We start from the raw sequence: 25,026 nt of genomic DNA on the forward strand, positions 1-25,026 counted from the left end.
ACGAGCCCAGGCTAGAAAGGAAGAATCCCAGACTCCTCCGCGGCAATGTCTCTTCTCAGGACCCCAGAGGTGGCTAATAAAGTGCCTGTTTGAGCTAGGTCTTTTTTTCAAAATGCAATTTAAATATAGCTCAATTTTAAGTGTTTATTTGCCATGGGGCCATGGTCAGCTTGTCTCATCTGGTGTACTGGGTTTTATCTGTTTTATCAGCATGCTCCCACTAACCCCCTTCTTTTGTATTTTTCTACTACGTGCTTGGCCCATACTGTATATTCCATCTCACCCTCTTCCTCTCCTCCTATGTCCTCTCCTGTTTTAAGCCTAGTCCTGGACAAATAAATTATTTTATATTGAGCATGCTTTTTTTGTCCAGGACTAGGTGTAATCTGAGTCTGGGAAACCAGCCCATACGGTAGACAATACGATTATTCAAGAATACTATCAAAATAAAGATTGTTTTCTATTTGTATTTGTATTTATTATGGATCCCCTTGGCAGCAGCTACTCTTCCTGGGGTCCAGCAAAATTAAGTAAATTAAACAATTTAAAAAACATTACAATACATTCTGAACATATTTCACAACGCATTAAGTGTGTGCACTCAGGCCAATACTCCACCACCACATATCTACAACGCAAAATCTAATATGTCTAAGGCACCGCATCTCAGTGCTTGAGGCATCACTACAGCCTGGTTCGAATCTAGGCTGTATCACAACCGGCCGTGATTGGGAATCCCATAGGGTGGCGCACAATTGGCCCAGCGTCGTCCGGGTTTGGCCGGTGTAGGCCGTCATTGTCAATAAGAATTTGTTCTTAACTGACTTAAATAATTGTTCTGTTTAAAAAACAAAAAAAACATGTTGCAGTCATTTCAGTCGCTGTAGTAGCTGACGTGTTTAGTGTTGAGTTATCCGCTTACATAGACATACTGGCTTTACACAAAGCCAGTGGCATGTCGTTAGTAAAGTTTGAAAAAAGTAAGGGGCCTAGACAGCTGCCCTGGGGAATTCCTGATTCTACCTGGATTATGTTGGAGAGGCTTCCATTAAAGAGCACCCTCTGTGTTCTGTTAGAAAGGTAACTCTTAATCTATAATTATCTACGTGACATTTAACATTTCCATTCTACAATATGGCCTCTGACAAAGAAAATGTTCTCTTTGTGGTGTGGTTTGTCTCTCACAGAACAGAAGGCTTAGGAGAAAAACACAAGAAACCAGATGCTGGGAACAAGATCAGTGGGAGTTAACACACACACACACATCTACAAATACATAACACATTCTAACATACAAAACAGCACACTAAATAATGGTTAAAAAAACAGCAAAGCAGATAAAACAAATCTAGGACTACAGACTAACCAATCAAACAAGGGTTATGGTTGTATCAGCCATTATCATAATACTTATGCCTATCCAAACATATCTACAAGTGCATAAGGGGTAGGTCTAACTTTACCATCCACAGACACAATTTTTTACTTTTTCAGGAGAAGAGAAAGGAGATAAAACATTGAGGGAAGTGGAAAGGAAGGAAGGAGGGGAGTAGTTGAGGAGACAAAAGAGGGGAGGGGAGAGGAGACACTAGAGAGGCAGAAGAGAAAAAGGGGAGAGGATGGGGTGGAGAGACTTTGACTTTATATTGGGTGAGCAATGGTTCCGCTCCAAGAGTTCCAGTCATTTGTTGTTTTTATTTTTTTTAAGGGCAAAAATATATAAATGAAATCTAAGCAGCCAAATACTTTTTTTTTATATCTCTCATGCCATATTCTCATTGCTAACATTATAGTTATTGCTATTCCATTACTTCAGTTCCATTGCTTTAGTTTCTGTAGTCTGGTGGCCAGTTAGTACATGAAAAGAAAGATACAAAAATGTCCATTCTTCCCCATCAGGGACTGGTAGAGATGGGACACCAGGTGGGTGCAATAAGAAAAACAGCAAGTACTCAGCACCGCCATACACGGACTTCTAGCCACTGTCTTCTAAGTTCTATGAGGGAAATATTACTAGCTGATAACACAATTCATGTTTGTATTTACATCATGTAATGTAGTGCTCAGTAGAAAGTATATTAGCGAATTGTAGTTAGCTAGCAAGGGGGGGTTAAGGTTAGGGCTTTAGGGTAATGGATATCCTAAGGATCCCGGATAGCACAAACCATCTGAAGAGACATTCTTAAAATCAAAAAAATATTTTGTTGTGCAAATTGGGGGTTGGAAAAGAATGCATTTCTATCTTATTTTTCACAAAATTTCAGCACACACGTCTTCCAACATATGTCAGGTAGACATACTACTCGCACACTTTGTTTGTATTGCATATTTGAAATATTATTTACCTGAATTCCTTACCATACCACTAAATTTGTCACTATTGAAACAGTGAAAAAGTTGCAATAAAGGTAGAAATTACCCTCCATGCACAGAAATGATCATTTTGAATAACCTTCTATTACAGATACATTTTAGAAAAAATATTTGCATACCAAATTAACAAAACAGTAAAGACATGACTCTTAACCTGATTTTCAAAACCTTAACATTTTATTTAGAGAAATACAGTGGTTTGCAAACATATTCACCCCCTTGGCATTTTTCCTATTTTGTTGCATTACAACCTGGACTTAGAATGTATTTTTTGGGGGTTTGTATCATTTGATTTACACAACATGCCTACCACTTTGAAGATACAAAATATTTTTTCTTGTGAAACAAACAAGAAATAAGACAAAAAACGGAAAACTTGAGCGTGCATAACTATTCACTCCCCCAAAGTCAATACTTTGTAGAGCCACCTTTTGCAGCATTTACAGCTGCAAGTCTCTTGGGGTATGTCTCTATACGCTTGGCACATCTAGCCATTGAGATTATTGCCCATTCTTCAATGTAAAACTGCTCCAGCTCCTTCAAGTTGGATGGGTTCCGCTGGTGTACAGCAATCTTTAACTCATACCACAGATTCTCAATTGGATTGAGGTCTGGGCTTTGACTAGGCCATTCCAAGACATTTAAATGTTTCCCCTTAAACCACTCGAGTGTTGCTTTAGAAGTATGCTTAGGGTCATTGTCCTGCTGGAAGGTGAACCTCCGTCCCAGGCTCAAATCTCTGAAAGACTGAAACAGGTTTCCCTCAAGAATTTCCCTGTATGTAGCGCCATCCATCATTCCTTCAATTCTGACCAGTTTCCAAGTCCCTGCCGATGAAAAACATCCCCACAGCATGATGCTCCCACCTCCATGATGGTGAGAGGCGATGATAAGAGGTGTTGGGTTTGCGCCAGACATAGAGTTTTTTCCTTGATGGCCAAAAAGCTACATTTTTGTCTCTGACCAGAGTACCTTCTTCCATATGTTTGGGGAGTCTCCCACATGCCTTTTGGCAAACACCAAAAGTGTTGGCTTATTTTTTTCTTTCAGCAATGGCTTTTTTCTTGCCACTCTTCCGTAAAGCCCAACTCTGTGGAGTGTACGGCTTAAAGTGGTCCTATGGGCAGGTCCTATGGTGCCATATTATTTCAATTTTTTAATAATGGATTTAATGGTGCTCAGTGGGATGTTCAAAGTTTCAGATATTTTTTTATAACCCAACCCTGATCTGTACTTCTCCACAACTTTGCCCCTGACCTGTTTGGAGAGCTCCTTGGTCTTCATGGTGCCGCTTGCTTGGTGGTGCCCCTTGCTTAGTGGTGTTGCAGACTAATTATTTAACTAATTATGTGACTTCTGAAGGAAATTGTTTGAACCAGATCTTATTTAGGGGCTTCATAGCAAAGGGGGTGAATACATATGCACCACTTTTCCGTTTTTTATCATTTTTCAAAACAAGTAATTTTTTTCATTTCACTTCACCAATTTGTACTATTTTTTGTATGTTCATTATATGAAATCCAAATAAAAATCTATTTAAATTACAATGGCTGTAATAACAACAAAATAGGAAAAACGCCAAGTGAGATGTGTAACGGCTGTTGAATGGAGTAGACCAAGGCGCAGCGTGGTTAGTGCTCATCTTGTATTTATTGAACAGAGAACACTATAAACAAAGAAACAAAAACAACAGCCCACAGTTCTGTCAGGTTAGACAACCAAACAGAAATTACCCACCCACAAACACAATGATAAAAAAACCCTACTTAAATATGGTCTCTAATCAGAGGCAATGAGATTCAGATGCCTCCAATTAGAGACCAACCCCAAACAAATCCAACATAGAAATAGATAACCTAGAATAAACATTGAAATAGAAAATATAGAACATACATCAAAACCCCGAAACACACATGACAAACACCCCCTGCCACGCCCTGACCAAACTACAATAATCCCTTTTACTGGTCAGGACGTGACAAGATTAATACTTTTAAGGCACTGTATAATCTCTATTATTCTCTGTAAAATGTTCAATGTTAATTGTATGAATCTGAAACATAATTGATTTAATTACTTATGCATATAATTAATTATGTTGTTAAAAGTTAAAATTATCACTTTACCTATCTTTATTTTGGCAGAATAACAAGGGTTTTGGTGTCATGTGTCAATCAGATAAATGGAGGACTCGAGACATTGTCTTTGAGGGCTTCCACCATTTAAAAATATTCAACTGGTTGTGGATTCCTATGGGTCGGGAGTGATCAGCCAATGATCAAAGCCAAGACCAAGATTTACAGCAGGACATTTGTCCCAAGATCCAGACCCAGATCCAGTGAGTTTAGACCATGACAAGTTAAAGACTGACTTTATGTGATCTTGAGTGGTCTCAAGACCAAGACCACTAGATGAAGAGTCCATTGGCCCTTATTTCAAATGTAAGAAACTCAAGTAGAGAGAAGTCGTACAGTATAGAATAGCACATTATAGACTTATCTTTAAATGTAATAATAGAACACCTCAAGATATTCTATTGAAATAAATAATGTTTTGCTTTATTTTCAAACATGAATTCTAGGAGTGAGGGTTTGGGATAGCCACCTCTCAATATAAATAGGTGTATAAACTATTATTTTGTAATATACTAATATAACAATATGTTTGTTATTGCCTTGTATTGTAATTATTACATTTGAGGTATGACCCAGAGGCAGACAGTGTCGAAGAAACAAAAGTTAATTTCTAATACAGGGGCAGGCAAACGACAAGTCAAAGGCAGGCAGGGGTCAGTAATCCAGAGAAGGTGCAAAGGGTCCAAAACGGCAGGCTGTCTCAGGGACAGGGCAGGCAGGGGTCAATAATCCAGTGAGGTGGGGAAAGGTATAGAACAGCAGGCAGGCTCAGGGTCAGGGCAGGCAGAAGGGTCAAAACCGTGAAGGACTAGGAAACAGGAGCAAGAAACAGAAAGGAGCAGGGGAACAAACGCTGGTAGGTTTCACGAACAAAACGAACTGGCAACAGACAAACAGAGAACACAGGTATAAATACACAGGGGATAATGGAAGATTGGCGACACCTGGAGGGGGGTGGAGACAAGCACAAAGACTGGTGAAACAGATCAGGGTGTGACAGAAATAAAACATATCATGATGTAAAAACATTTTTGGAGGCTTGATTGCTTTTTTAAATAGTTTTTTTGGGGGTGGGACTGCAATTTGCACCACTTCTGTAGAATCACAAGAAGTACCAGTACCGTATCACTTTGTAGAGGTACGAGGTATTTGAGGTAAGTATGTACATAAAGGCAGGGGTAAAATGACTAGACTTCAATATAGATAATAATAAGAGTAAAATAATGAACAGATTAGCAGCAGCATATGATGAGTGAGTATGTGTGTGTGTGGCGTCGGTATGCGTGTGTGTTGTGTATATGTGTGTGGGGATTTTATGTGAGAGTGTCGGTGAGGTATATGTGAGTGAGTGTCGTATTGTGAGTTTGCATAGAGTTAGTGCAAGATAGGGTCAATGCAGATGTTACTGATTGTAACAGAGAGGAAAAGTCCAAACAATCTTTGATTGTGTTTGATACAAGATGATTGTGTGAAAGGGTGAAATCCCAAACCTCTACCACAGATTATCATAATATTAGACTCTACTGCATCTAGTAACATGTTCTTCACCACTAGTGAAGTAAATGAGATGCTTTTAAAATTGTTTTTTAGCAGTAGCCTAGGTGACAGTGGCTCATGCCTGTTCCAGTCTACTGGACCGCCCATCACTAGACTAATTTGATAAGACAAGCTCTAAAAGCCGTCTTGCTTTATTAGTGGTCTAATTTAAAAAAATTATAGAGCTACATAATTCAAGGAGTCATAGGCTTGATGTCAGTAAACCCAATGGGATCATTATTTGAGGTAAGCAGCAGCAGGCACTATAATTAAACCTCTTAACTTATTTTATTGTGACAACTGTTGTGACAACTGACAGGTGCCACCACCCCTTAATGTTTTTCAAATGACACATATCATGAGCATTTGCTATTATATTGAACAAAAATATAAACACAACATGCAACAATTTTAACGATTTTGCTGAGGTACAGTTCATATAAGGAAAACAGTCAATTTAAATCCATTTATTAGGCCCTAATTCATGGATTTCACATGACTGGGCTGGGGCCCACCCACAGGAAAGCCAGGCCCAGCCAATCAGAATGAATTTTTATTACAGACAGAAATACTCATCAGTTTCATCAGCTGTCCGGGTGGCTGATCTCAGATAGATGGCTGGTCTCATGTGGTCTGCGGTTGTGAGGTCGGTTGGACGTACTGTCAAATTGACTAAAACCACATTGGAGGCGGCTTATGGTAGAGAAATTACCATACAATTCTCTAGCAACAGCTCTGGTGGACATTCCTGCGGTCAGCATGCCAATTGCAGTCTCCCTCAAAACTTGAGACATTTGTGGCATTGTGTTGTGTGACAAAACTTTATATTTTAAAGTGGCCTTTTATTATCCCCAGCACAAGGTGCACCGTTGTAATGATCATTCTGTTTAATCATCTTCTTGATATGCCACACCTGCCAGGTGGATGGATTATCTTGAAGAAATGCTTACTAGCAGGGATGTGAACATATTTGTGAACAAAATTTGAGAGAAATACGCCTTTTGTGCTTATGGAACATTTCTGGGATCTTTTATTTCAGTTTATGAAATATGGGACCAACCCTTCACATGTTATGTTTATATTTTTGTTCAGTATACAGTGTATTATGATGCTTTTGCGCTATTTTATTCTTATATTACTATTTAGATTATTAGAATATGAAACAATTCCATTGATGTAGGCCTAGCCTATGTTTTTTTTTTTTACCCCTCTTTTAAATTGTAGCACAATCTCATCATTCATAGGTTACTGATGTACAGACAGAAAGGTAGGCCAGTCTAGGAAAAATAACAGATCCATCCAGTGTCAACTGTATGCCAGTGACGAGGATGTAATTCCATTGAATTAACGTGTCTTTCTTCATATTTAATTTTCATACTGCTTCATTAACCCATGATCTTATTCTCATGCAGAGCTGTTTTTTATTCTTCAGATAACCCTGGTTTATACTTTAAATTAATTCCAATAGAGACAGCCTGGTATCTAGGTCATTTAATCAAGGGGGCCACGTTCACTGTGGGAAAAAAATGGCAAGCGTACTGACCTTGAACATTCAAAATGATTACCAGTGTATTTATGAATCAGTTTTCTTGAGGACAGATGCTGGGCTTTGTGTGTGAGTGTGTGTGTTCTGAGAGTGGGTATGACCGTGACACATAATTACCAGTCCATCTAGATTTCTATTGGCTGCTGCCCTTGTCAAGCAGTAGGCTTAGGCTTCGGCTGTTTTCGAAGCAGATTAGGAAGCAGTCATCATCAGTCGTAGTCTCATCTGGCCGGCTCCATGGCTAAACAAGACCTCTTTATGTATTTGTATTTATTTTCTGTCGTTTTTCTGCAGCTTTCTTTGTCTTTTGATCAAGTGCCTGCTGTTGTGGAGAAAAGGTAGGCATGAAAGGAGGTATTTCAACTCTAGGCTGGAGTCAGGCAGGGGGATGGATGGATGTGCAGGGGGGTGGGGGGAGAATGAGGTTCTTTCATAGTGTGATTGAGATCGTGGGAATGAGGAGAAACAGACAGTTTTAAAATGCATTTGTGAATCTGTAAAAGCATTGTCTCTTTTTATCTGTAACAATTGTGGTAGTGATTTCCCTCTTACCTTGTGTGCTGCACTGCACTGTACTATACTGTAGTGTGCACATCTGCAATTATAATGTCCTAGGAATTTGTCAGTGAAACACAAGAGAAAATCCATTGGTGTTGCTCTGAAGGAATCAGTTTACAGGGCAAATCCATATATGCACTACAAAAACAGGCAGGAATGAAAGCTGTTACATCAGGGATGAGATGGAGTCATATTCTGTATGCTCACATGCTATATATCGCAGAGCCATCCTTCCACTGAGGATTACACTATTTGAGTACAGGTCCATATATGCTAGATTGAGTATTTCTATTCTATTCAGCTCTTGCACTGCTGTTAATCTAGTAATCAAAATGTAAAATAAATAATATAAAAACAGTAATTTTGTCATTTCTGTAACAGCTCTTTTCATGAGTTTTACTGAATATATATATAATATATTTTATATTAAATAAAATATGTTAACTATGATGTTAACTACAGATTTGTTACTTCAGTTACTTCCTTTATTTGTTTGTAGTGTTACATTGGACATCAATTCATTGATTTTGGTTATTTTGATTGACAATGTTATTGCAGTTTATGTTATTTCAGTAGCATGGATATAATATCCCATGAATTGTGTTTTATATAACTTTAATGAATACAGTAGGGAGCCTGGAGCCACCATATTTGGACTGAAATATGAGCTATCAGATTGCCAGGTAGATGACTCCAGTAGATGCCTGGTGCCTTGATTCCCTACCTTCTGACCCCTGTTTACTTTTTAATCATATTGTTTTTACATGTGGCTTGTGGTCCTGACCCTGACACTTACCTCAGCTACTGCATAGGCTACAGTAGCCTCCTGTCAACATGTCCTGACATTTCCAGCAGTATTGTGAGCATGTACTGCCCCCCCAAAATTCTACATCATATTCTTAATGATATTTCTATTCAGCTGCCTAGGCTACTCCTCCTGTGAACCTGTCCTTAAGAGACAGCAGGGGCTTCTGATGCTTTCTGTAGGAGAGCAGTGTGATATTGTGATTAAATCAGGTGATGATTACACAGAATACAGTAAACAAAGCCACCTGATGATCCAAGAGGTGAGTATCATTCCAATTGCAATAATGAAGAAACATAATCAATGAAACAATTTCAGGCTCATTTCACTTGTCAAGGTGTCTTTTGTGCATTTAGGCAAAAACGAAACATGGACAATACTACTTAACATTTTGTATCTTTAACTAAAAAAAGACAAAAATTCCTTCCCCTCCTTGTTTACCAAAGTAATTATTCGCCGCCCTGTATCCCAGCACCTGTAAAACATATGTGCTTTGTGCTCATCTGTTAGTGAATATCTGACTTAATAAAAATAAAAAAAAACGAATGTGTAATTGGCAACATATTGCCTCAAGGGCATTAGGCTATTTAGCCCGTCTGCATTCGCGCCTGCACAGATGGGGCTTTGTGGCAACATGTAGGGCAGTACGGGCTTTAGTCTTAGAGCAGATTTGATTTAGCTAGGCATGAGCGTGCTGAGCTGAGCACAGGGGGCAGTCTAAAAGCAGCGCGTCCACTGCAATATTTCCTCTTACCCTCACAGAATAAAAGACATGCCAGGCATTGTGAAGTGAAAGAGAGAGATGATCAACGGATCATATTGATTATATAATGGCTGGTCCATAACATGCTCAGGTGCAGCCAGTCAGTGATGGCAGCAGGACAGAGTACAGAGTGGATTTGTAATCTGCTGGTAGGGTGGGGTTGGGATAGAGGGAGGAGAAGGGAGGAGGATTTTGCTATCCACTCTAGATCATCACAATTGGTTCAGTCGTTTGAATTAAAGCTCAATTTTTGCTTGGGTTAGTGATTTTGGTGAGTCTGTGTAGCAAATTCAGTTTGACACTTGTGTTCAGATAAATTATTACTCATTGTTTTGTCGCTTTTTTATTATGTAAGAATGGCATCTGCTGGCGAACAAGAACACAGAGCACTCACTCCTCGTCAACTCCCAAATGTCTTGTTACATCACTGAGCCAGCCCAACACAGATACACCCACAGATGGGATTTCAATAACAAATGTCAGAGAATTACACTTTTACACTGAGGTACACTGAATATGATCTATTCCTGTTATAGATAATAATATAGAATTTAACAGTAGTATATGACTACCTGTAATAGTATTAAACAAATCACCACAAACAACGCAGTAGCATAGTGCCTTATTACAAGGTCAAATCAAATGTTGCCCTCATGCTTTTAATAATAAACATATCAGATAAGGGATTATGATTCATGCAGAATATAAGTACAGTGTATGACTACAGATGCTCACCACCCACTGCTCAGATAGACCAGTAGTGCGCCAATGGAGAAATGTACTGGACACCCGAAGACGAAAGCTTTAGAAAAAGTGCTTTGCACATTAAATTACTGACATTTGCATTGATTTTAAAGTGCACACACACATCAAATGTCTGCCATTCATGGTTAGGGTCATTTCCATTTCAATTCAGGAACCTAACTGAAATTCCAATGTACCTAATTGAAAAGCAATGAAGAAGAATGGAATTGGAATTTCAGTTTACTGCCTGAGGACCACAACCCTGCTGCCTGCCAGTCCTCGGTAGCCGCCTCAGATCTGGTGGGAAGTCTGCTAGCTACACTAAACCCTCTGAGCCCTAATAAGGATACCATGGTCTGGCTGCTGGCCCCCCTAAGTCCCAGTAAGGACACCATGGGCTGGGAGGATTAATCGAGCAGAACCTTAATCAGGTTTTAGCGTTTCCCCAAAGCTCATTTAATCTGGCATTATGGCAGTGATTAGATGCTTAAACAGTTAGTCACAGGATAATCTCTTGCACTGTTGAGGAAAACACAATAAGAGCAAACTAGGCCAAATACATTATTAGGGAAAGTGTTGTCTCTTTTTTAGTCACGTCCAAATTCCTAAAACACTATTATACATTTTGTTTTCCATGTAGAAGGTACCATCTCACAATGTCCGCTTGGCCAACCTATGGTTCCAGTGTTGTTTTTTTAAATACAGTACCACTCAAAAGTTTGGACACACCTTTATTTATACTATTTTCTACATTGTAGAATAATGGTGAAGACATCAAAACTATGATATAACACATATGGAATCATGTAGTAACCAGAAAAACAAATCAGAATATATTTTATATTTGAGATTCTTCAATGTATCCACCCTTTGCCTTGATGACAGCTTTGCACACTCTTGGCATTCTCTCAACCAGCTTCATGAGGTAGTCACCTGGAATGCATTTCAATTAACAGGTGTGTCTTGTTAAAAGTTAATTTGTGGAATTTCCTTCCTTCTTAATGTGTTTGAGCCAATCAGTTGTGTTGTGACAAGGTATGGGTGGTATACAGAAGATAGCCCTATTTGGTAAAAGACCAAGTCCATATTATGGCAAGAACAGCTCAAATAAGCAAAGAGAAACAACAGTACATCATTACTTTAAGACATGAAGGTCAGTCAATGTGGGAAACATTTCAAGAACTTTGAAAGTTACTTCAAGTGCAGTCGCAAAAACCATCAAGCGCTATGATGAAACTGGCTCTCATGAGGACCACCACAGGAAAAGAAGACCCAGAGTTGCCTCTGCTGCAGAGGATACATTTATTAGAAATACAAGTCTCAGAAATTGCAGCCCAAATAAATGCTTCACCGAGTTGAAGTAACAGAACCATCTCAACATCAACTGTTCAGAGGAGACTGCGTGAATCAGGCCTTCATGGTCAAATTGCTGCAAAGAAACCACTACTAAAGAACGCCAATAAGATGAAGAGACTTGTTTAGGCCAAGAAACATGAGAAATGGACATTAGACCAGTATCTGTCCTTTGGTCTGATGAATCCAAATGTGAGATTTTTGGTTTCAACCGCCGTGTCTTTGTGACAAGCAGAGTAGGTGTACGGATGATCTCCGCATGTGTGGTTCCCACCATGAAGCATGGAGGAGAAGGTGTGATGTGTGGGGGTGCTTTGCTGGTGACACTGTCAGTGATTTATTTAGTAGTCAAGGCACACTGAACCAGCATAGCTACCACAGCATTCTGATGGTTGGGATGAGTTGGACAACAGAGTGAAGGAAAAGCAGCCAACAAGTGCTCATCATATGTGGGAACTCATTCAAGATTGTTAGAAAATAATTCCAGGTGAAGCTGGTTGAGAGAATGTCAAGAGTGTGCAAAGCTGTCATCAAGGCAAAGGGTGGCTACTTTGAAGAATCTAAAATATATTTTGATTTCTTTAACACTTTTTTGGTTGCTACATGATCCATATGTGTTATTTCACAGTTTTGATGTCTTCACTATTATTATACAATGTAAAAAAAATAGTAAAAATAAAGAAAAGCCCTTGAATGAGTAGGTGTGTCCAAACATTTGACTGGTACTGTATATATACACAGTGGCAAGAAAAGTACGTGAACCCTTTGGAAATATCTGGATTTCTGCATAAATTGGTCATAAAATTTGATCTGATCTTCATCTAGGTCACAACAATAGACAAACACAGTTTGCTTAAACTAATAACACACAAACAATTATACATTTTCATGTCTTTATTGAACACACCGTGTAAACATTCACAGTCCAGGGTGGGAAAAGTATGTCTTTTGGGGCATTGTCCTGTTGAATCATCCAAATTCTGTTGAGCTTCAATTGGCGGACAGATAACCTAACATTCTTCTGCAAAATGTCTTGATAAACTTGGGAATTCATTTTTCCGTCGATGATAGCAAACTGTCCAGGCACTGAGGCAGCAAAGCAGCCCCAAACCATGATGCTCCCTCTACCATACTTTACAGTTGGGATGAGGTTTTGATGTTGGTGTGCTGTGCCTTTTTTTCTTCACACATAATGTTGTGTGTTCCTTCCAAACAACTCAACTGTAGTTTAATCTGTCCACAGAATATTTTGCCAGTAGCGCTGTGGAAAATCCAGGTGCACTTTTGCAAACTTCAGAGATGCAGCATTGTTTTTTTTGGACAGCAGTGGCTTCTTACGTGGTGTCCTCCCATGAACACCATTCTTGTTTAGTGTTTTACATATCGTAGACTCGTCAACAGAGATGTTAGCATGTTCCAGAGACTTCTGTGAGTCTTTAGCTGACACTAGGATTCTTCTTAACCTCATTGAGCATTCTGCGCTGTGCTCTTGCAGTCATCTTTGCAGGACGGCCACTCCTATGGAGAGTAGCAACAGTGCTGAACTTTCTCCATTTATAGACAATTCGTCTTACTGTGGACTGATGAACATCAAGGCTTTTAGAAATACTTATGTAACCCTTTCCAGCTTTATGCAAGTCAACAATTCTTAATCTTAGGTCTTCTGAGAACTCTTTTGTTCGAGGCATGGTTCACATCAGGCAATGCTTCTTGTGAATAGCAAACTCTAATTTTGTGAGTGTTTTTATAGGGCAAGGCAGCTCTAACCAACATCTCCAATCTCGTCTCATTGATTGGACTCCAGGTTAGCTGACTCCTGACTCCAATTAGCTTTTGGAGAAGTCATTAGCCTAGGGGTTCACATACTTTTCCCAACCGACACTGTGAATGTTTAAATGATGTATTCAATATACACAAGAAAAGTACAGTCATTTGTGTGTTATTAGTTTAAGCACACTATGTTTGTCTATAGTTGTGACTTAGATGAAGATCAGATCGAATTTGATGACCAATTTAAACAGAAATCCAAGTAATTCCAAAGGGTTCACATACTTTTTCTTGACACTGTATATAATAAACTGTATCAAACCCGATGCTTAAAATGGTTTTAATTGTATATAGTATATGCCTGATATTCTCCTGTCCTAGTAATCATATAAGAGAGATTGATGTCCTGTAGCCAGTACCTCACAGCCTACCATCTGAAATAATAATTTATTGTCTTATATTTACAGTTTAGGGGGACCCTATATCTCCTGTCCTAGTAATCATATAAGAGAGATTTACGTTGATGTCCTGTAGCCAGTACCTTACAGTCTACCATCTGAAATAATAATTTATTGTCTTATATTTACAGTTTAGGGGGACCCACATCCCAAGATATCAGGGTTCAAAACAGTGAGTTATTTTCCCTTATTGTCAATTGATTATGTGAACTTTTTTATTATATTTTGAGATGTGTATAAAAAAATAAACTAAATTCACTGGTAACACTTCACTTTATGTTGCTCGTGTACCTGTGTAGTAGTAACACTGTAATAACTCCCGTAACAACGCTGTATTGACATTGTAAATACGCAGTAATGTTTTTTATTGAATTATATTTCTCTTTCTCTCCTTGTATACAGATGGATTGGCTTCCCAGAGCCACAGTACTGCTTCCGATGGGGACAGTTCTTTGCTTGCAGTGGAGCACCCTCTCAGAAGAGTGCTGCAGGTACTATGTCCCAATTATCTTTCCTTACTCTCAAAGTGTGCACTTGTTCACTTCACTTCACTGACTTGAAAGGAAATGACTGGTAGAAGAAATTTGGTGGAACCTCCCACTAGCCCATGCCTCCATCAATCCAATGCTTTCATATTTACGGAAAGTATAGTGAACGAGTGCACACTTCAGCAGAAAGGAGAAAAAATACACCGAGTGCACAAAACATTATGAACACCTGCTCTTTCCATGACATAGACTGACCAAGTGAATCCAGGTGGAAGCTATGATCCCTTATGTCACTTGTTAAATCCACTTCAATCAGTGTAGATGAAGGGAAGGAGACAGGTTAAATAATTATTTTTTCAGCATTGAGACAATTGAGACATGGATTGTGTATATGTAACATTCAGATTGTGAATGGGCAAGACAAAAGATTTGCTACTCAATATTTGGAAGGTGTTCCGAATGTTTGGTATATTCAGTGTAGACTACTGTGTGCGTGACTACACCAGACAGAAGTTTTTAGTTATCCAATAGGACCTTGTACAATGAGAATAGGTTTTATTCCCAGCCATTTGATATTAATCCCAGACAGAAGGCATAATCTTAGTGAGGTAAACCATTAGATATATTGTCATCAAGGAAATTAATAAACAGATTAGATTATTCCTAACAACAGCACCCTTACACAATGTCTTATTGGTCAATGAACACCCACTGCAGCCCCCACAATGAGATGAAAAGCAATCTGTAATAGTACTTCAGATTACTGTTGGTTGTCAATCAATGAGCCACCATCTTATCTATTTCTCTCTCCCCTTCTCCTTCTCTTCTTTTCCCTCTCTCCCTCTTTCAACCCATCCTGTTTCATCCTCTCTTTCCCGCCATCAGCTTTATGGGTGGCAGCTGGACTCCCCACACAGAACCAAAAGGAGGCTACTGCAGACATCGAGCACTCTTCCTTACTCTCCTCTGAGCGTGGTTTACAATGGAAAAACATGTATCCTGTTTAGGGCCAGGAAGATTGCTATAAGGTTCAGGAACAGCACTTCAGTGGATCTCACAGAGAAGGCATTCGGCCCCGGTGCACTGGTTGACACCAAAGGCTCTATGTGCAGCAAAGATAAAGCTACGTAAGTCTGCTTAGCGGCTGTAGATATTCCTGCTGCAGTTCAAGATACATGACTCTTCCTCGCTCTCCTGATATTTTGAAGGATGAGGTAACGACAGTGCTATTGAATTTGTTTTCCCACCAGGCTTGTACTACGTTTTGGAGATGTGGAGGACTTGAGAGGACTTGCCTTAAGGTTTGCTTCTTCATTCATTTTTACAGCCAAATTTAGGCTTGAAAGACCATTCTAAAAAGTATAGATTGGCCCAGGGTTTTCCTGGCAGGTCACATGTTGGTCTAAAGTATATCGTGTGTGTTACAGTTTGGTTGTGATACTTGATATTTATATATTCTGTGTACTGTACACTAACTGTGTCTCTCTTGACAAGAGCATCAGCTAAATGACTAAAATGTAAATGTATAATCAATGTATGAACTGTTCCGACAGGCTACAGATGTCCAACACGTTCTATGAGTCGGCAGGGCAGAACTGGTTTACTCTGGACAGCGTACACATCCACTACAACTGGACCCACGAGGCTACGTTCAATGCCAGCGACGTGTACGCTCCTAGTACCTACTCCTACCACTGTCAACACGTCAGCAGTCTGCAGAAGTACGACACGCTGCTTGTACCAAGCTCAATCACAGACAACTCTGCAAACTGGCACATCACCTTCACAGACTTCCAGGTTGGCATGCATTGGTTTTGCGGGAAGGCAACATTTTATGGCAGGAGGGGAGGGATGTTTTGATAGAGGAGCACGTTCTAATGGTTCTGTTGAAACCTCTGTAGCTACTCCTGTTGAAATGTAATAGATAACTTGTACTGTTTGTTAAAACCATGATTTGTTAAAATTGCTGTAAAATAATAATGAATGATTGGTTAACAGGACTCCAGGACTGTGGCTTTATTAAACTCTCCATAATACAGGACAGTCTCTAGTCATACCGCCAGGTGGAACTATTGTTATACCATTACACTACATTGTTAATGTATTGTATTTTATTGTGTTTGTGTATGAACCCAGAAATATTCATGTTTATTTTTTTAAAGAGTTACATGATATAGAAATCCACAAGAATAGTTTTTATGTAATAACCTTTATGTGTTATGTATGTAATCTTTACATTGTTTACTTTACTTGAAGATCTCACTTTTATATTTCTCTTTGCCCGACAGTTACAATCGTTCAACGTGCTGTCCAACAAGTTTGCCTCAGCCAGCGACTGTGCTACGTTCTTCACTCCGGCAATCCTCATGGGTCTGATCACCTCTCTCATCCTTCTCCTGGTCCTGGCCTACGCTCTGCACATGGTGGTGCACCTCAAACACATCGACACCTACGAAGAGCACAAGACTACTGTCTACTTCCCTCGCAGCTCAGAGACTGCAGAATGCACCGATGCCACTGGCTCCACCGCCACTGAGAAAAACAGCTTGTAGGACTCTGTTTCCCAGGATCCACCTCAGTCTCCACCACTAGGAGTATAGACCGTTTCTGTAGTTGTCAGAAAGTGACTGTGCAGGGGCTCTGACTGAGACCCCTGATGGCTGGCAGACCGACTGATTGACTGACTCAACTCTAGATATAAAGCAACCTCCCATACTGAAGGGCATGGTCATGTTGCCTGGACTTGATATGGTTGTCCACTGTGGCATTGCTGGGCTCAGGCAGTGGTTATCCAAGCCCGGTAGATCCAATACTTTGCGGCTCAGTATCATCTGGTGGATTTGGAAACAACTTCGGGGGACACTAATCCTGAGACATTAACCACTTATCTGGCATTGCAAGTGAAAAATAAACAAATAATGATGTACTCTTGAATGAAATTCAAACTGTTAAAAGCACAAAAAACTATTTATTTAGTTCCTTGTCAGTACTATAAATGCTGGTATATTGGATAAAGAAGTTTCATTTTAATATCCATACCCTAAACGATACATACTGTAAAGGGTATGCTGTATATACTATTATGTAATGAATTAATCTTTGTTGGATACGCAATTGGTGACATTCTGATGTTTCAGACCTGCAGAGGATGTGTTTTCAAGAACTTGTCTTAGTGCGAGCTTTTGTGAAAATAATACTGTATGTGAATTCTGGTTTTGTAAATTTTATTTGGTGTTTTTAATTTCTCAAATGTGTATTCTTCTTACAAGGTGCGTCTTCAATAGTTTTCCAGTTAAAACATTATATAGTCATTGAACTATTTAAAAAGCAGTTCATTAAATCAATTGCCAGAACCACATCAACAATTTACTGTGATATGCATCATGCCTGTGGCTAGAAAAAACATTTGCATACAACAGTACCCTACTCTGATGCGCAAAATTGTAAACATTTTCTAAGAACCTATTGTTATGTACGTTTCATTTATCTGTAGGCTATGTGTTTGGACAAAATAAACCCAAGTTGGCTCAAAGGTGTCCATCGCAATCTATCAAAATGGAAGAGTAGTGTGGAAGTTTAAAGGTCCAATGCAGCCATTTTTATATCAATATCAAATCATTTCTGGGTAAAAATCAGGTACCTGTAATAGATTTCTAGAAAATTTTGCAAAAATACCTTTTTGGCTAACAACTATTTCTCAAGCAAGAATTTTGTTAGGGCTATCTGGGAGTGGTCTAGGTGGCAAGAGAAAAACTGAAAACTATCTGTTATTGGCAGAGAGGTTTTGAACTTTCTTTGTTATTGGTCTATTAACCAATTTACAGCATGGTGATGTCACCATGGAAAGCCAAAACTCTCGCCCATGTAAACCAAACCTGCTGATTAAAAGGTCCTGTGTAGATTGCCATTTCAACCAGCAACTACAAGGAAATAACACTTACCATGCTAGTTTCATCAGCTGTAGTACAATATGATATAAAACATAGTAAAAAACCATTTTAACTGCACTGGGCCTTTAACATATTAATAAATGTTGTTTGATTCTTGCATGGAAAGAGATCTCTCACTGAGTGGAGGCACTGGAGTTGTAAAATATTCAGTCCCAGGCCAGATCCCAGTCAGTAGAGCATGAGTCTCTTAATCTGAGGGTTGTAGGTTCGAACCCTCACATTGGGCAATGCTTTTCTCCAAGGTAGAATGAACTCACCCTACAAACTGCAATCCACCTCCTCTAAAGGTTAGGTTTGCCAACATGCATTGCAGATGTGTCAGCTGCTGTGCTTAGCTAGTGAAAGCACCTGTCTTGTAAACAGGAGACCTTGGGCTCCAATTCCAGTGGTGCCTGGGCTCATAACTGTTATCAATGTCCTACAGTACCTATTGCTCATGGAATGTCCTCTTGAATGGTGTGAAAAGGGCTCTGTTTCTGGACAAGAAATAGACAGGCAGATGGTTAAAGAAAAAGTTTTGCTCGAAGTGAGGCTCAAATTCACAACCTGGTCTTCGCTCTGCTACATACTGCTGTATATGTGCTCAACGATTGCATCACTAGACTTTGCACAAATTCTATTCGGTCCCAAGTCAACAATAGGGGAGAGTTGTCAAACTTTATATTTTTGCTTTGGGGAGGGTAGTGTGTTTTTTTTATTGGGAACTATGCTTTTACGCGCACTAAATTTTATTATAAACTGGGTGGTTTGAGCGCTGAATGCTGATTAGCTGACACCCGAGATATATCATACCGTATATCAGTGGAGGCTCCTCAGAGTGTCACATCTGTGTGTAGGAAAGGACCAAGGTGCAGCGTGAATATCGTTCCACATATTTTATTTAAATGTGAAACTTCGCAATACAAACAATAAACTATAAACAAACAACAAACCGTGACGACAGAAGTGCAACATGCACTAACTCAAAATAATCTCCCACAAAACAAAGGTGGGAAAAACAACTACTTAAATCTGATCCCCAATTAGAGACAACGATGACCAGCTGCCTCTAATTGGGGATCATCCAAAAACCCCAACATAGAAAAACAGAAACTAGAACCAAACATAGAACATTTTTAGTAGAATAAACCCCCCAGTCACGCCCTGACCTACTCTACCATAGAAAATAAGAGCCCTCAATGGTCAGGACATGACACAGAGGTAGGAATGACCTTCCTCCTCAGTGAATTTCATTTTTTTTTTAAATTGTGAAACATTAAAAAAGTTCTCATTTTTAGATAAAACTATACTAAATATATTCACGTCACCAAATAAATGATTAAAACACACTGTTTTGCAATGAAGGTCTATAGTAGCCTCCATGGTGTAGACGGAGGACAGCTATTTTCCGTTTTCCTCTGGGTATATTGACATCAATGCAAAACCTCAGAGGCTCATGGTTCTCACCCCCTTCCATAGACTTACACAGTAATTATGGCAACTTCCGGAGGACGTCCTCCAACCTATCAGTGCTCTTGCAGCATGAAGTGACATTTTGTCCACCCAATCAAAGGATCAATCAATGAATCTATTACTGAAAATACAAGTTACAGCTTGCTAGCACTGCACTGCATAACATGTGGTGAGTAGTTGACACAAAGAGAGAGAAAGGCAATAGTTGAACAGTTTTTAACAAATTAATTTCTTTAAAAATGAAGGAGAAGTAAGAGAGAGAGAGCGAGAGATACAGAGAGCTAGCTATATATATATACACTACCGTTCAAAAGTTTGGGGTCACTTAGAAATGTCCTTGTTTTTGAAAGAAAAGCAATTTTTTAGTCCATTAAAATAACATCACATTGATCAGAAATACAGTGTAGACATTGTTAATGTTGTAAATGACTATTGTAGCTGAAAACGGCAGATTTTTTGTGGAATATCTACATAGGCGTAGAGGCCCATTATCAGCAACGATCACTCCTGTGTTCCAATGGCACATTGTGTTAACTAATCCAAGTTTATCATTTTGAAAGGCTAATTGATCATTAGAAAACCCTTTTGCAATTATGTTAGCACACCTGAAAACTGTTTTGCTGATTAAAGAAGCAATACTACTGGCCTTCTTTAGACTAGTTGAGTATCTGGAGCATCAGCATTTATGGGTTCGATTACAGGCTCAAAATGGCCAGAAACAAAGGACTTTCTTCTGAAACTCATCAGTCTGTTCTTGTTCTGAGAAATGAAGGCTATTCCATGCGAGAAATTGCCAAGAAACTGAAGATCTCGTACAGTGCTGTGTACTACTCCCTTCATAGAACAGCGCAAACTGGCTCTAACCAGAATTGAAAGGAGTGGGAGGCCCCAGTGCACAACTGAGCAAGAGGACAAGTACATTAGTGTCTAGTTTGAGAAACAGATGCCTCACAGGTCCTCAACTGGCAGCTTCGTTAAATAGTACCCTCAAAACACCAGTCTCAACGTCAACAGTGAAGAGGCGACTCTGGAATACTGGCCTTCTAGGCAGAGTAGCAAAGAAAAAGCCATATCTCGGACTGGCTAATAAGAAGAAAAGATTAAGATGGGCAAAAGAACACAGACACTGGACAGAGGGGGGGTTTGACAGTCTGTGTTGTTATTTCTATGTTGTGGGTTCTAGGTTTTCTGTTTCTATGTCGGGTGTTGTTTGGGGTTGATCTCCAATTGGAGACAGCTGTTTCTTGTTGCCTTCTTGTTGCCTCTGGACAAAACGGGAATAAACATACCTGAATCTGACCTATAGAAACTCTCGTTTGCAACTGTTGGACAAATGATTACACCCTAGATCAACATTTTGCAGGCAAGAGTGTACAAGGCAGTATTGAATGTGTCACTGTCTGTCACCTTGATTACTCAAAATGTTCTCTTGGCCTGTGCACCTACATTATAAATGTTCATTCATAGGCTAGGTTGTAGCAACCTCATGGTATGTATAGGGAAAATTTTTATATCATGTAGCAGCCTAAACATATCGATGTTACATTTATCCGGGTGAATGGAATATGAATGATAGTCATCGAATGTGCTGTAATAGAAATAAGGCCATGTTCATTCATTTAAAAAAGTACTCCCTCATCTATGCATGGTTCTTGACTAGCTCGAACGAACCAATAAAACACAAGCAAGAAGTCCAGAAATTGATTGAGGCGTTCAAGCTGCCAAAACGGGTTGCAATCATGAAATATAAAGGACATAGCAAGGAAAGCACGAAGGTGCGGGAGGGAAATGACCGAGCTGACCAAGCAGCCAAGGAAGCAGGAGGCTACATAGCCCAACAAATGGTACAGTGAATAACCCAGGGACAAGAGGAATTAATGGAGGATACAGTAAGACAGTTACAAGACGCAGCTGATGTTTATGAACAGAACGTGTGGAGCAGACAGGGTGCGAGAAAGGACCATCAAGGAATCTGGAGGTCCCACACAGGAAGAACAGTGGCACCTGCTCAACTTCTCAGGACAATCATTCGAGAGGAACACGGGAAGGCACACGGGGGATGGAAAAGTGTTGCAAAAGCAGTTGAAAAGGCATGGTGGCACCCCTATATGTTGGATATGGCAAGGGAGATATCGGAAAGCTGTGAAATATGTAAGAGCTATAACAACAAGGTATCACTAGGGGCAGTGATAGGCAGTTTTCCGATATCTGATGCACCATTCCAGGATATATGCATAGATTTCACTGATATGGGACAGGACAACAGGGTAGAGGGAAAAAGGTACCTGTTAGTCATGGTAGACAGGTTCACCAGGTGGGTGGAAGCCATCCCTACTGCCAGAGAAGATGCTAAAGCAGTTATTAAATGGCTGAAAAGGGATCTCATACCAAGATTTGGGGTCCCACGAATGATCCGTTCCGACAACGGGTCCCACTTCAAGAACGAACACCAGTCGGAGTTAGAACAGGCATTGGGGATCACCCACAAGTTCGGGTCAGTGTATCATCCCCAATCGCAGGGTTTGGTAGAGAGAGCTAATCAATCTCTGAAACAAAAGATGGCCAAAAGTATGCCAGAGATGATGAGTAAGTTTAAACCACGCTCATCCTCCCTCTGACAGGCCAGCAATGAGCGGGAACTATCTCTGTCAGAGTATATAAGGGAAAACAAAGAATGTGTCGTCCTCTTCTCTGTCTGCCCTGCGTGGTGTTACAGTGAAACCGTATATACGAACATCATATTTTCCATTTGTACTATCATTCTATTTACTTAAAGATGAATTAAATAATCATTGCAAAACTAAGTGGCATGGTTTGTTTATATCCTAATACCAGATTCAAATGACGCAACCCGACAATAACTCTGCAAATAGCACTGCTGGGTGATTTTAAAAGTCATAGTCAATTGATCAATAATATAATAATACTCTTAGCGAAAAATGTTATCTTTAATTTATAATCTGTAGAAACTATGAGAATAGAAAGGTTCACAACTTTTGTGAAACTTCACAGCACAGTTGAAAAATATATGGCAAATAGAAATCCAAACTGGATGGTATTCAGAAATAAATGGGAGGGGTTGAGGGGCGCTGAATGATGGGACTAAAAACAAACAAAAGTTAACTATTTTAAAATATACTGTGTCCGTAAAATGTATATAGTATGTATAAGCTGGAAGTAGAAGCCTAAGTGTTATTGTCCATTAGTTGACTCCAATTAGGGGAGGGGTGGTAGGGTTAGGGGAAAATAATGAAGGAAAATATATACAAATATATACATATATATAGTTGAAGTCGGAAGTTTACATTCACCTAGGCCAAATACATTTAAACTCAGTTTTTCACAAGTCCTGACATTTAATCCTAGTAAACATTCCCTGTTTTAGGTCAGTTAGGATCACCACTTTATTTTAAGAATGTGAAATGTCAGAATAATAGTAGAGACAATTATTTATTTCAGCTTTTATTTCTTTCATCACATTCCCAGTGGTCAGAAGTTTACATACACTCAATTAGTATTTGGTAGTATTGCCTTTAAATTGTTTAACTTCGGTCAAATGTTTTGGGTAGCCTTCTACAGGCTTCCCACAATAAATTGGGTGAATTTTGGCCAATTCCGACTGACAGAGCTGGTGTAACTGAGTCAGGATTGTAGGCCTCCTTGCTCACACACGCTTTTTCAGTTCTGCCCACAAATTTTCTATTGGATTGAGGTCAGGGCTTTGTGATGGCCACTCCAATACCTTGACTTTGTTGTCCTTAAGCCATTTTGCCACAACTTTGGAAGTATGCTTGGGGTCATTGTCCATTTGGAAGACCCATTTGCGACCAAGCTTTAACTTCCTGACTGATGTCTTGAGATGTTGCTTCAATATATCCACATAATTTTCCTTCCTCGTGATGCCATCTATTTTGTTCAGTGTACCAGTCCCTCCTGCAACAAAGCACCCCCACAACATGATGCTGCCACCCCCGTGCTACATGGTTGAGATGGTGTTCTTCGGCTTGCAAGCATGCCCCATTTTCCTCCAAACATAACAATGGTCATTATGGCCAAACAGTTCTATTTTTGTTTCGTCAGACCAGAGGACATTTCTCCAAAAAGTATGATCTTTGTCCCCATGTGCAGTTGCAAACCGTAGTCTGGCTTTTTTATGGTGGTTTTGAGCAGTGGCTTCTTCCTTGCTGAGCGGCCTTTCAGGTTATGTCAATATAGGACTCGATTTACTGTGGATATAGATACTTTTGTACCTGTTTCCTCCAGCATCTTCACAAGGTCCTTTGCTGTTGTTCTGGGATTGATTTGCACTTTTCACACCAAAGTACGTTCATCTCTAGGAGACAGAACACGTCTCCTTCCTGAGCAGTATGACAGCTGCGTGGTCCCATGGTGTTTATACTAGCATAGTATTGTTTGTACAGATGAACGTGGTACCTTCAGGCGTTTGGAAATTGCTCCCAATTATGAACCAGACTTGTGGAGGTCTAAAATTGTTTTCCTGAGGTCTTGACTGATTTCTTTTGAGCAAAGAGGCACTGAGTTTGAAGGTAGGCCTTGAAATACATCCACAGGTACACCTCCAATTTACTCAAGTTATGTCAATTAGCCTATCAGAAGCTTCTAAAGCCATGACATAATTTTCTGGAATTTTCCAAGCTGTTTAAATCTTAGTGAATGTTAACTTCTGACCCACTGGGATTGTGATACAGTGAAATAATCTGTCTTTAAATAATTGTTGGAAAAATTACTTGTGTCATGCACAAAGTAGATGTCCTAACCGACTTGCCAAAACTATAGTTTGTTAACAAGAAATTTGTGGTGGTTGAAAAACAAGTTTTAATGACTCCAACCTAATTGTATGTAAACTTCCGACTTCAACTGTATATATATATATAGATACAGTATATTTACCCCAAAAATATATATTGGGGATTGGAAGTGATGCAGACAATTACATTGATGGAAGCCACAATCTAACTGCAATATTAAAGATGATCTACCCCCTAATATCTTTTAAAATAAATACATGGATTAAGAGAAATTAATGTAACCAAATGACAGGGGATTTACGGTACATTTACTAGGCCTACTGGTGACA

The 25,026-nt window shown here is 39.5% G+C and overlaps 1 protein-coding gene across 1 annotated transcript; it reads left to right on the forward strand.

The window, feature by feature from the left end:
* Window positions 1–7,760: 7,760 nt before the first annotated feature.
* Window positions 7,761–18,058, forward strand: atp6ap1la (ATPase H+ transporting accessory protein 1 like a). Its single transcript, XM_014166018.2, has 7 exons — window positions 7,761–7,928; window positions 14,170–14,210; window positions 14,441–14,529; window positions 15,412–15,653; window positions 15,777–15,827; window positions 16,080–16,323; window positions 16,815–18,058. The coding sequence occupies exons 1-7, from the start codon at window positions 7,828–7,830 to the stop codon at window positions 17,076–17,078; spliced, it is 1,032 nt and encodes a 343-aa protein (XP_014021493.1). The 5' UTR covers window positions 7,761–7,827; the 3' UTR covers window positions 17,079–18,058.
* Window positions 18,059–25,026: the final 6,968 nt, after the last annotated feature.

The sequence above is a fragment of the Salmo salar genome, chromosome ssa22, assembly GCF_905237065.1.
Source record: "Salmo salar chromosome ssa22, Ssal_v3.1, whole genome shotgun sequence".
Classification (NCBI taxonomy): Eukaryota; Metazoa; Chordata; class Actinopteri; order Salmoniformes; family Salmonidae; genus Salmo; species Salmo salar.

Excerpts from the sequence above, each read along its gene's own strand:
- atp6ap1la (XM_014166018.2), top strand. The coding sequence starts at position 7,828 with ATGGCTAAACAAGACCTCTTTATGTATTTGTATTTATTTTCTGTCGTT. Across the intron at positions 14,211-14,440 it reads AGATATCAGGGTTCAAAACA|ATGGATTGGCTTCCCAGAGC; the intron begins GTGAGTTATTTT and ends CCTTGTATACAG. Across the intron at positions 15,828-16,079 it reads TTGAGAGGACTTGCCTTAAG|GCTACAGATGTCCAACACGT; the intron begins GTTTGCTTCTTC and ends CTGTTCCGACAG.